The sequence below is a fragment of the Bufo bufo genome, chromosome 4 (genome assembly GCF_905171765.1).
Source record: "Bufo bufo chromosome 4, aBufBuf1.1, whole genome shotgun sequence".
NCBI classification, from domain to species: Eukaryota; Metazoa; Chordata; class Amphibia; order Anura; family Bufonidae; genus Bufo; species Bufo bufo.
The window spans coordinates 282,640,216-282,653,468 of NC_053392.1; the positions used below are offsets into that span (position 1 = coordinate 282,640,216).

The 13,253-nt window shown below is 45.4% G+C and overlaps 1 protein-coding gene across 1 annotated transcript in view; it reads left to right on the forward strand.

Moving 5' to 3' along the window:
- The first annotated feature begins 5,916 nt into the window (after positions 1 to 5,916).
- The window catches only part of RIMS1 (regulating synaptic membrane exocytosis 1), a 293,279-nt gene continuing 285,942 nt past the window's right edge, over positions 5,917 to 13,253 (forward strand). The window contains exon 1 of the mRNA XM_040430037.1: positions 5,917 to 6,184. Coding sequence (XP_040285971.1) covers positions 6,021 to 6,184 — 164 coding nt within the window. The 5' untranslated portion in view covers positions 5,917 to 6,020. The remainder of the gene's footprint in view (positions 6,185 to 13,253) is intronic.

Consider the following 13,253-nt stretch of genomic DNA (forward strand, 5'->3'; position numbering starts at 1 on the left):
TTGCGGGATGAGATGATGGTTTTATTGGCACTATTTTGGGGTGCGTGTGACTTTTTGATCGATTGCTATTACACTTTTTATGATGTAAGGTGACAGAAAAAGGTTTATTTAGCACAGTTTTTATTTTTTATTTTTTACGGTGTTCATCTGAGGGGTTAGGTCAGTACCTAACCGCGGCAATACCTAATATGTATACTTTTTTTTATTTATGTAAGTTTTACACAATAATATCATTTTTGAAACAAAAAAAATCGTGTTTTAGTGTCTCCATATTCTGAGAGCCATAGTTTTTTCAGTTTTTGGGCGATTATCTTAGGTAGGGTCTCATTTCTTTCAGGATGAGATGTCGGTTTGATTGGCACTATTTTGGGGTGCATATGACTTTTTGATCGCTTGCTATTACACTTTTTGTGATGTAAGGTGACAAATAATGGTTTATTTAGCACAGTTTTTATTTTTTATGGTGTTCATCTGAGGGGTTGGGTCATGTGATATTTTTATAGAGCCGGTCGATACGGACGCAGTAATACCTAATATGTATACTCCCCCCCCCCCTATTTTTTACCAATTTTTTTTAACTTTATTTGGGGAAAATGACATTTTTTATTATTATCACTTGAAACTTTTAATTTTTTGGGGGGAAAACTTTACTTTTTCAACTTTTTTTTTCACTTTATTTTTTGTCCCACTTTGGGACTTGAACTTTTGGGGGTCTAATCCCTTTACAATGCATTCCAATACTTCTGTATTGGAATGCATTGGCTGTATGAGTAATACTGTGTGTATTACTCATGCAGCTTCCGGCCTGTGAGATCCAGGGGCTGGATCTTACAGGCTCGTCACCGGAAGGCAGCGCGATGCCTTCCTTAGGCATCGCGCTGCCTTCCATGCCATCGGGTCCCCCCTACAGCCGCTTGGGGACCCGATGGCACCGCCGTCAGCCGCAGGTAAAAGCCGGAAACCGCAGGTCTGAATTAAACTGCAGTTTGCGGCGATCGCCGACATGGGGGGGTCACGGTACCCCCCCCGCGCATTTAGCCAAAGTACCTGCTCAATGATTTGAACAGGCACCGGGTTCCGATCACCGCCCACCGGGCGGCGGTGATCGGAAATACACATGACGTACCGGTACGTCATGTGTCCTTAAGTACCAGGACAACATGCCGTACCGGTACGTCATGTGTCCTGAAGAGGCCTGTAGGCCCTCAACTCAAATTTTTTAGAGCATCTGCTCATTAGCAGGCACTCGCATATAATGTTTGAGAGCGTCTGCTCATCTGCAGGCACTCGCATATAATGTTTGAGAGCGTCTGCTCATTTGCAGGTACTCGCATATAATGATTTAGAGCGTCTGCTCATCTGCAGGCACTCGCATATGTTTGAGAGCGTCTGCTCATCTGCAGGCACTCGCATATAATGTTTGAGAGCGTCTGCTCATCTGCAGGCACTCGCATATAATGTTTGAGAGCGTCTGCTCATCTGCAGGCACTCGCATATAATGTTTCAGAGCGTCGGCTCACCAGCAGGTCCTCACCCCTAATGTTTTAGAGGGTCAGCTCAGCAGCAGGTCCTCACCCCTAATGTTTTAGAGGGTCACCAGCAGGCCCTCGCCCCTAATGTTTTAGACGGTCAGCTCAGCAGCAGGCCCTCACCCCTGATATTTTAGATGGTCAGATCAGCAGGCCCTTGCGCCTAATGTTTTTGAGGGTCACCAGCAGGCCATTAATGATAATTTTTCAAGGGTGTGTATGATGCCCTCCTTTATGTGTAACAAAAGCGCCGGTTCCTTGTAATTTTTGGCAGCCCTTTCACTTAGTGCATAGGCTTTATGAGTGTAGGAGTCCCACTACCTGAACAATTGTACCACAATGTGAATGAGGCCCTCCTTTATGTGATATACAGGTTGTATCGGAGTGCCTCTTCCTTGTAATTTTTTACAGCACTTGCACTTTATATACAATTTAATGTACAGGAAAGAATATTTCCTAACAATTTTTACTGTAAAATAAAAATTTTTGGGGGTTTTTGTGCGTATTTTGATCAGTCTGTAATAGTGTGGTACAACACGGACAAAATAGTTCCCCGCAGCGACCTGGGAGTCCAAGATGCATCCAGACATCGTCCCCTTGCTGTTCCCGATCCATTTCGGTGGTGTTTCTGTCACTTTCTGACACTTTCCAATGGACCAGGCACCCTCCCCTCTTCAGAGCAGGGGGTGCCTGGTTGTCTCCCATTGACTTCCATTATACTCGGGTGATCGGCCGAGCGCACGAATATCGCGATGTGTTCGGGCCGAACACCCGAATACTTTGGTGCTCGCTCATCACTAGACATGTTCTATCTTACGGACAAGAAGAGGACATGTTCTTTCTTACGGACAAGAAGAGTACATGTCCTACCTTATGGACATGAAGAGGACATGTGCTATCTTACGGACAAGAAGAGGACATGTTCTATCTTACGGACAAGAAGAGGACATGTTCTATCTTATGGACAAGAAGAGGACATGTTCTATCTTACGGACAAGAAGAGGAAATGCTCTATCTTACGGACAATAAGAGGACATGTTCTGTCTTACGGACAAGAAGAGGAAATGTTCTATCTTATGGACAAGAAGAGGAAATGTTCACTCTTACGGACAAGAAGAGGAAATGTTCTATCTTATGGACAAGAAAAGGACATGTTCTATCTTATAGACAAGAAGAGGACATGTTTCATCTTATGGACAAGAAGAGGACATGTTCTACCTTACGGACAAGAAGAGGACATGTTCCATCTTATGGACAAGAAGAGGACATGTTCTACCTTACGGACAAGAAGAGGACATGTTCCATCTTATGGACAAGAAAAGGACATGTTCTATCTTATGAACAAGAAGAGGACATGTTCTACCTTACGAACAAGAAGAGGACATGTTATTTCTTACGGACAAGAAGAGGACATGTTCTATCTTATGGACAAGAAGAGCACATGTTCTATCTTACGGACAATAAGAGGACATGTTCTATCTTACGGACAAGAAGAGGAAATGTTCTATCTTATGGACAATAAGAGGAAATGTTCACTCTTATGGACAAGAATAGGACATGTTTTATCTTACAGACAAGAAGAAGACATGTTCTATCTTACGGACAAGAAGAGAAAATGTTCTATCTTACGGACAAGAAGAGGAAATGTTCTATCTTATGGAAAAGAAAAGGACATGTTCTATCTTATAGACAAGAAGAGGACATGTTCTATCTAACGTGTATGGTACTATCCCCCAGTATTGGACACACGACTATTTACCACCTAAGGAGGAGTGGAATTTACCATCCTTCAAACTCCATTCGCGTGAACAACGCCTGCTGCACTAAGGGAAGCTTTTATCCTTTGCTGGTCCACGTGGATTGCCATCCTTGGCGCGGGATCTTCTGGTAACTGACAGCCCTTGAGACCGGAGCGCCGAAATACACAAGAGGCACACCGTGTCGAGGGCAGGAAAATCCACCAAAGTCCTCCTGGCAAGATCGTATTTGCTTGTGAGAGTAAGCGATCGCATTCTTTGAAGTATACAGCGGGATGCCGCTGTTTCAGTTAAGTGAGCGGGACGCCGCTCTGAATATTGTCAGCACTTGATTGCGCTTTAGACTCGAGACTATCTGGCATATTGTTTCAAATTTGAAAGATATCTGACTGCAACCTAATCACATTGATATATCCCTTATATTGCGGACTATTCAACACTATTGTGGTTCCGGATGATCAGTATCCCATTCAGCCATTGGGAATTATTGAAGGCTATTGATGGACTATTGAAGGAGTTGTCTTTTAAGAAATATTGCACTACTAGTTTAAGCATTCTATGCATTATTGTCTTTGGCAATCATTATTATTGCTGCTAAATCAATTAAATAATATAGATTTTAGGATATCTATTCATTTTTATATTCATATTTTTATATTTTTATTAATAAACCCTACTGTTCTCAATACTACAGAGAGTGTCCCACTACTACTTATTTACATATTTTGCTTTTTGTTGGATTGGATGTTATCTGTCAGTGGGTGCACCTCATATTGATTCCTTGGCATTCTTGTGCGACATATCTTTAATATTCATGTTCTATCTTACGGACGAGAAGAGGACATGTTCTTTTTTACGGACAAGAAGAGGACATGTTCTATCTTATGGACAAGAAGAGGACATGTCCTTTCTTACGGACAAGAAGAGGACATGTTCTATCTTACGGACAAGAAGAGGACATGTCCTTTCTTACGGACAAGAAGAGGACATGTCCTTTCTTACGGACAAGAAGAGGACATGTTCTAGCCTACGGACAAGAAGAGGACATGTCCTTTCTTACGGACAAGAAGAGGACATGTCCTATCTTACGGACAAGAAGAGGTCATGTTCTATCTTATGGACAAGAAGAGGACATGTTCTATCCTACGGACAAGAGGACATGTTCACTCTTACAGACAAGAAGAGGACATGTTCTATCTCATGGACAAGAAGAGGACATGTTCTATTTTATGGACAAGAAGAGGACATGTTCTATCTTTTTTGAGGGAGGAACATGCGTACAAACGGATGTGGACAGCACGTGAATGACATAGAAATGAATGGTTCCGCACTTGTAACGCAAAAAATGCGGATCAGATGCGGACTGAAAATACGGTCATGTGCATGAGGCCTTAGGGTACTTTCACACTTGCGGCAGAGGATTCCGGCAGGCAGTTCCGTCGACGGAACTGCCCGCCGGATCCGTCAATATGGACACAAACTGATGGCATTTGTGAGACGGATCTGGATCCGTCTGACAAATGCATTGAAATACCGGATCCGTCTCTCCGGTGTCATCCAGAAAAACGGATCCGGTATTAATTTTTTTTAAAGGTCTGCGCAGACGGGAAAGCCGGATCCTTTTTGCCGGAACACCTAATGCCGGATCCGGCACTAATACACTTCAATGTAAATTAATGCCGGATCCGGCATTCCAGCAAGTGATCAGTATTTTTGGCCGGAGATAAAACTGCAGCATGCTGCGGTATTTTCTCGGTCCAAAAAACGGAAGAGGGACTGAACTGATGCATCCTGAATGTAATGCTCTCTAGTTAGGATAAAACTGATCAGTTCTTTTCCGGTATTGAGCCCCTAGGACGGAACTCAATACCGGAAAACAAAAACGCTAGTGTGAAAGTACTCTTTTAGGCTGTGGTGTCCATCATGTGAGAAGTCACTGCTGTCATTGCTCCTATGATGTACCAGAAAATGAGAAATGCCATTGTGAACAAAGCTTTACCCAAGCTCCATAGCCAACCTCACTGGTGCTTTGTGGGGCAGCCATCATGATTCCGAATTTAGTGGAAGGCCTTAAGAGGAGCTTGAGGGCTGGAAAGGGAGGACCAATGGTTCTGACAGGTACCTATGGATGTGATGCCCACTTGGGCAGTGTCTCTCCATATGCCCTGTAGTAAGGTGTCATCAGTGTAGCCTGGCTCTCACCATCTCTCTGGCAGGCAGATGGATGAAGGGTGGAGCTGCAGGCGGTAATTGTCATGTCCACGGATGGATACACGGACACCATACAGGACAGACGTGTATAGGGAAGACAGGGTGACAGGACGGTCATATGATGCTTGCCAGGCAAGGAGGAAGATGATGGATGCTGCTGCTGCTGCCTTGCCAGGGAGGGATGCAGTCATCCGCCCCTCCCCCACAGCACAGTGTTAACAGCTTGTGTTCATCCCCCCTTCTCCACTCCCACATCAGGCTGTATGTCAGCAGCGGCGGCGGCTGCACCCGGGACAGCACGGACAGGAGGACGGCAGGGCTCGCCGAGGATGACGCCCCCAGCCTTGTGACACCTGGGGGGACCCGTCCCCCTCCCCAGAGCCTCTGCCAGGGATGTGCAGGGGCCCCTGTGCGACTGGCCGCTAGCGCTCCTGTGACTAGGTGGGGTGGGGGAGACAAGTGGTCCATACTGTAGCTGTGAAGGCTGAAGGTGGCCGCTCCTCCTGCCCCCTCCACTCACACCATGTCTTCTTCAATGGGGCCCAGAGGCCCCCGGCCACCCCTAGTGCCTCCCCCAATGTCCGATCTGCCCGATCTCAGCCACCTGACCGAGGACGAGAGGAACACGATCATGGCAGTGATGAACCGACAGAAGGAGGAGGAGGAGAAGGAAGAGGCCATGCTCAAGTAAGGGCATCACATTCATTCACTTCTTAGCAGGAGAGCCTGGCATTCAGGTGCAGGGCTGGGATGAACCCCCTGGGTGCTGCTGAATGGGGATGATGTCAGGCTCCTCATCTTGCCTCATTTCCATCCATTGACAGGTAGCACAGCTGTGATTCACTGCACTGCCTGCAAATGGGAGAGATGTCTCCATGTACTGCAATAGACAGCCTGAACTCATTAGTCTGTGGCCTGCAGGAGACCTGTCCTGGGTGGGTGGACAGAGCTCCCAGGCCTACCCATCCTGGCATGGCACCATTGTCACATAGGGACCTCCTCTGCTGAAGCTCATTCATGATGACCATTGCATGGAAGCTCTATGGGAAGCACAAATGTAGGGTGGGGTGAGAGCAGGTCCCAGTGTGTGCCCTGGTCATCTCCACCATGTCTCTGGGTGGTGGAGGGGAAGTGGGCAGCTGACTCCTTCCTGAAAGCACTTGACTTGCGGGTCTGGGGAGCATGGGGTGTGGTTGCATTTTCTGATGGAGGAAAAGCTGAAGCCTTCTTCATCTGTCATTTTTGGCTTGTATTCCCCGTTTACATGTCTGATGGGATCAGTGTTGTATATGGTATATATATATATACACACACTGTATGGCAGAATGACTTTCTACCATAGATCAGTTGTATCTCCATCATACGTGCATGGATTCATCATTACCATACAGGTTGGCAGCTTGTTATTTCCATAGACTGAATGAAATGGGATGTAGTTGTTGGTCTGCCATATTAATCCCCTGCTGTTTTATAACCCATGGGCCTTGCAGGAAGAGAACGCTTTCAGTACTGTCATAAAGAACAATCAGTTTGCAATCGGGAGGGCTTGGATTTTGTCTCTACCGGTTAAATCCTCCTCTTAAATATATAATTGGGTATCCTCAGTAGAAGAGTAGACACTTCTGACCATGCCAGAATGGCCACCGCAGCTGACCACACTGGCCTGTGGAACATTTGCACGATACAGATTACCAATGACCAGTGGGTTCAATAGTCCTGTATCTTTTAAAAATTGAGTTATTTTTTGTATTTTTAATGACAAGTTAGAAACAGAGAAAAAATAAATAAATGTCCATCTGTTGGTGAAAAGCCAATATCTTATAGCGTATTAACCTGTTAACATCATACTGAGAAATCTGAGCTAATTCACAGAGGAGCATGATGTAGGGATTAGGATTAAGCTGGCCTCTTATGAATGAAATGGTTATGTCACATACAGCATGGCGGTTCATGTAGTCTTGGGTGGGTGTGGCAAATTTTAACAGTTGGCAGCATGGTAATATAGCATATTGGCGACCAGGACTTGGGTAACCTCCTGTTCTTAATGTATCCAGCACATTGAAGATGGCACAGTAATGTCAATGATTTCTCTTTCTTGGAGCCTTGGACATACTTTATAATATCATCTTACCATACCATGATGACATCCACGGGACACAAGATATCTCTGTTTATGTAGGGGTAGCAGTGAACATCTTGTGCTTTGCCCACTTTTGCCCATTGACTTGTCCAATAGATCCATCAGTCTCTTAGGTCCATTATGACGATGTTCACATAGTTCAGGGGTGGTAGATCTTTTGGTCACTGTGCCCAAACTGACTCTATTTTTTATGTGTGCCAGGGTATCAATAAGGCCAGAGCTACAGGGCAACAAACATTCCAGCACAATGTATTCAGTATGTTATAGCAATATACCTTGATTTTTTTTTTTGTCTCAGCCAATGGTCCTCCATATCAGGGCTAGTGTGAAATACCTTGAGGAGCACTGTCCCTGGGTTGAAGAAAGTGACTGCGGTCTGGAAAGAGCAGTCACTGCAGTTGCGCTTTGGATGGTACTCAGTGACCCAAGTGCCATGCAGCCTCCCCTCCTCATCACCCTCCAGGACAAGCTGCATCTCCTGCCAAAGGTGACAGCAGGAGATGGAGCTTTAGCTTGCAAATTCTAGTGGAAGATGCTGCTTGTTCTTTAGGTGTGGCAGGAAAATTGCCCTGTGTGTCACTTCTACCCCATGTGCCACCCATGTCTAGAAGGAGGACCTCCTTCCACACTCATTTGGCTGGGATTTAGCCGGTAGAGGTGGTCTGGAGTCGGACTGTGGAAACAGCTGAGAATGCCATGCTGCTTCCAAAACTCTCATACAGGTATAGCACAGCCCTCTCTGACTGTCTCATTCTGGCCAGAAGTCGAGGGTCTCATTCTAGAGATGGGACCTGCACTACATACACACAGGTTGCGATCCATCCCGTACCATGATTGCATAATAAACCATACAGCTTTGATGAGACATCTTCTCATAAACGTTATCATATATCATTTTTACATTTTGTGGTTGAATGTTGTGGTTGAGGGCTCATTCTAGTCTCCCGTGTATGTAGGAGTGGAAGAACTATAAAGTAGTTGGTCATTAGTAGTAGTAGGTGTAAATTCTTCAACCTCATTGAGGGGCCCTATGGATTAGGTAAAGTCGGAAATGCTTGCATAAAGGGGTCCACTTTGAAAATGCTTCCCTTTCTTTTGCACATATAGAGGCTGGGGATACATGGCAATCTAGGCTGTGATACACTCCACATGGCCAAGGATTACTGTGTAGCTGTACAGCTATACAACCGAATGGTGTTGCAAAGAATCCAAGCCCGTTGGATTTTTTTGCAATTCTGTGGTTGCGGCAACAACTTGAGAGTTGAGCTGCAACACCATTCAATTCTGCGGCTGAACTGCTACACAGCGATCCTTAGTTGCGTGAAGTATGTTGCGACCAAGATCGCCTTGTAGCCCCAGCCTAATTTGAGCAATAAACTTTAAAGTGGCATTTTAGACACTTACACATGATATCCACATGATATGCCATAATGTTTCATAGATACTGTTCCCACCTCTGGAATCCTTCACCTATCTCCAGAATGGGCTTCCTCTACCTGGCTGGTGAGATGGAGAATGAATAAAGAGGTGGCCACCCATATGTTGTGTGTTTGTCTTCAAAAGTTTTTATTAATTGGCCAATTCAAAAGTTAAAAGGGTTGTCTTAAGAAGACAGCTGTTTCCATAGCTCATACTAGGGTATATGGTTGTCACAGAGGACTTTATGAACCATAGCCCAAACCACTAAAAAAAGTTGGCTCCTGCTTTGATAAACTTAGCTCTTCCATCTATTACATGATCAGCCAATACAAATGCCATGACCAGATGAGGCTTTCCTGTTTATACCAGATGATCGCCAGAGATTCACCATGCTGTAAAAGCATTGATCAGTTGATTGTTGGTTTTGGTATAGCTGAAGAGAACTTGCATTGTTCAGGCTCCATGGCTCCTGGGATGTCTCCTCTGGAAATACAGCCCCTGCCTGTAAACGTCTTGCACAGACGGAGTGATGTGCCCCTTCGGGGACATGTCACCGCAGAGGCCAGTCAATGGCTTTAGTGGCACATATGACCCAGTCTGTACAGGAAGTTTACAGGCAGGGAATGGAAGTCTGGTGATGCCACAGAACCCAACCGGAGCAGTGGGGAGCAGGTACGGATGACTCTCCAAAAAGGTTTTGTTGAGTGGGAGGAAATAAAAAAGAAATCCTGAACAACCACTTTAAACCTTTTTGTAAGGTATATTTGTATAGAATAAATTAGTAGATTAACAGTTCACCTCAATGTAGAGTTTGCCAAAATGAGCTTTCAGAAGTAGAGTACGACAGCTCTGTGTAGAAGGTAGAGGAGTTCTAGGTAAGATCATTTTGGTGGTAATTGTGCTTTTAAAAAAAAAATTGAGAACTTTGTAAATACATTGCATTACTTATCGCTTACTGATTGTGAGTATTAGTCCTGGGTTATAGTCCTGAGGAGGATACCAGAATTTGAGCTTCGATTTTAATAGCAAGTAAAGAATAATGATAGTCAATACGAAATCGATACTTTGCAAAAAAAATTTTGTAAAGTCCTTCCAAATGTAGGTGAGAGGTGGTACATGATGGGGTTAATGTGAAGCACATCATAGGAGTTCAAATTGATAATACCATGTGCCTCACATTAATAGTAACCCCATCACGTACCTCCTCACATAATGGGCAACATGGCGTTAATGTGTGGAGGTATATGATGGAGTTACTTCCCATTATTGCAAGGCACATGGTTTTATCAATTTGGACCTCCATGTGCCTCATATTAAATTAATAGTAAATATAATGTACCTCATCATGTACTTCACATTAACCCCATGTCGCCTGTTATGTGAGGAGTTACTTGATGGGGTCCCTGACTATTAACGTGAGGCACATGGAGGTGCTAAAGTAAAAACACCATGTGCCTCACATTAAGGCCTCATGCACACGACCATTGTGTGTTTTGCGGTCTGCAAACAGCAGATCCGCAAAACACGGATCGTGTCCGTGTGCGTTCCGCAATCTTGCGGAACGGCACGGACAGCCTTTAATATAACTGCCTATTCTTGTCTGCAAAGCGTGGACAAGAATAGGACATGGTATATTTTTTTTGCGGACCATGGAACGGAGCAACAGATGCGGACAGCACATGAAGTGCTGTCCGCATCTTTTGTGGCCCCATTGAAGTGAATGGGTCCGCATCCGAGCTGCCAAAACTGCGGTATACAACGGATGCGGACCAAAACAACGGCCGTGTGCATGAGGTCTAATAATAAGCTACCCCCATCATTTATCTGACATAACTGCAATGTTCCTCTATGCTGCTGGCTGGCAAGCAGAACCCTATGCTCCCTCCCTGACACCCCCCATCATTGGTGGCAATGGCCGTCCGTCACAGTGGGAAGGAAGGGACATTCTTCTTCTTCTCCACATGCTGCCGCTGATGAGAATATGGCGTGCACACAGTAGCACAGCTTAGTATCGAAAGACTGAAAATGTCAGTACCGAACCCAACAGGGCATCAAAGTATCGAAAAAATATCAATATTTCGATACCCGGTACTCTCGTCCACTTTGCTGGTTTCAGAGCTCCAGCGTTTGTGCACATTAAAGGGTGGTCTAGCCTTTAATAAGTGATAACCTGTTTTTAGCTAAGCTGATCGACGGGGGTAGTTTCAGATGATTGGGGGGGGGGGGGGGGGGTCTGCGGGGTGTTGGACCTCCACAATCCAGCTAGTGATGGCTTATCCTGAGGATATCCATACTGCCATCACTTAGCAAAGGCTGGACAACCTCTTTAAACCAGGCTCTGTAATGTGATGTAGGGAAAAGTGTATTAGCATGGCATCACGTGGCATTATGAAATGCACTACATACTGTACATATTGCCTTTCTGCCATGTTTGCTTTGCATTTGAACATTTTTTGCAGTATTTTAATAATATGCTATGGAAAAACACCCAAAAACTATGGGGGAATGCAGTCTGTCATGATATATTTCACCCTATGTGTGAAGGAAGCCTTAGGCTACTTTCACACTAGCGTTTCTATTTTCTGGTATTGAGATCCGTCATAGGGGCTCAATACCGGAAAAAAGCTTCCATTTTGTCCCCATTCATTGTAAATGGGGACAAAATGTAACTGAACAGAACAAAATGCTCCAAAATACATTCCGTTCCGTTTGGTTGCGTTCCCATAACGGAGAGCAAACCGCAGCATGCTGCGGTTTTCTGTCCGGCATGGGATGCGGAGCAAAACGAAACAGAATGCATTTTGGAGCATTCCATTCTGTTCAGACACAATAGAAAAAGGATCCGTCCCCCATTGACTTTCAGTGCAGTTCATGACGGATCCGTCTTGGGTATGTTAAAGATAATACAACCGGATCCGTTCATAACAGATGCAGACGGTTGTATTATCGGTAATGGAAGCGTTTTTGCTGAACCCTGCCGGATCCAGTTAAAATGCCGGTGTGAAAGTGGCCTTAGGCCTTCAAAAATGGAAAGTCTGTCAGTTTTTCATGGACATTTTTCAACCATTTGTGCATCCATTTTCTGTCCGTCTGTCTGTAACGCCCACTTTACATTCATTTTTAACAGCCATTAAAAACGGATGAATTCAATTGGATTATTTTTTTTTAAAGCCCAACCACTACAGTGCCCTCAGTATACATAATGCCCCCCATGGTGTTCCTTGGACATTAAATGCCCCCCATAGGGCCCTCAGTGTGATTAATTCCCTCTTAGGTTCCCCAGTATTATTAAAGGGGTTGTCCGGGTTCAGAGCTGAACCCAGACATACCTATAATTTCACCCCGGCAGCCCCCCTGATGTCAGCATCGGAGCATTCATGCTCCGATGCTCTCCCTTGCTCTGCGCTGGATCGCGCAGGGCAAGGGCTCTTTTACTTACAATAACACACTGCCAGGAGGCCGCTTTTGCCCAGCAGTGTGTTCGGTGACGTCATCGGCTCTGATGGGCTCTGATAGACGTTTTACAGGGTAGGGCAGCGCTAAAGCCCGCCCATCAGTGCTGGTGACATCACAGGGCTCACTGCTGGGTGGAAGCCTCCGCCTGGCAGCCCTATGAAAAGGCCGATTCGTCACCGAAACTCCAGAAAATGCCTTTGCCCTGCGCGATTTATTGAAAGGCAAAGGAGAGCATCGGAGCATGAACTGCTCCGATGCTCAAGTCTGGGGGGCTGCCTTGGTAAAAAATGGGGATATGTCCGGGTTCAGCTCTGAACCCGGACAACCCCTTTAGTGGCCCCAGTATAAAGAATGCCCTCATTAGTGGCCCCAGTATAAAGAATGCCCCCCTTGGGTCCGCATTCTGCTTGTTTTAAAAAAAGCAAAAAAAACCTCATCCACTTTCACGTGCAGGGAAACCCACTCCTCACTGGATGCAGCAGGACTTGCGCTCCTAGCATGGTGGCGTCATCATTCTGGGAGTGCAGGTCCTGCTGCATCCAGTGAGGAACGAGTCTCCCTGCATGTGAAAGTGGATGAGGTGAGTATTTTTTTTTATTTTAACCCCTGAAAGGCTGTTAGATGGGCACACTCCTGAAATGGGCGTTAGACGGATGTACGGCACTCCTGTCTAAACGGCCGTTAATTTCAAAGAGGTCATCTAGCTGACGGCCAAAAGTAGGAAATGTCCTATTTTTTTAC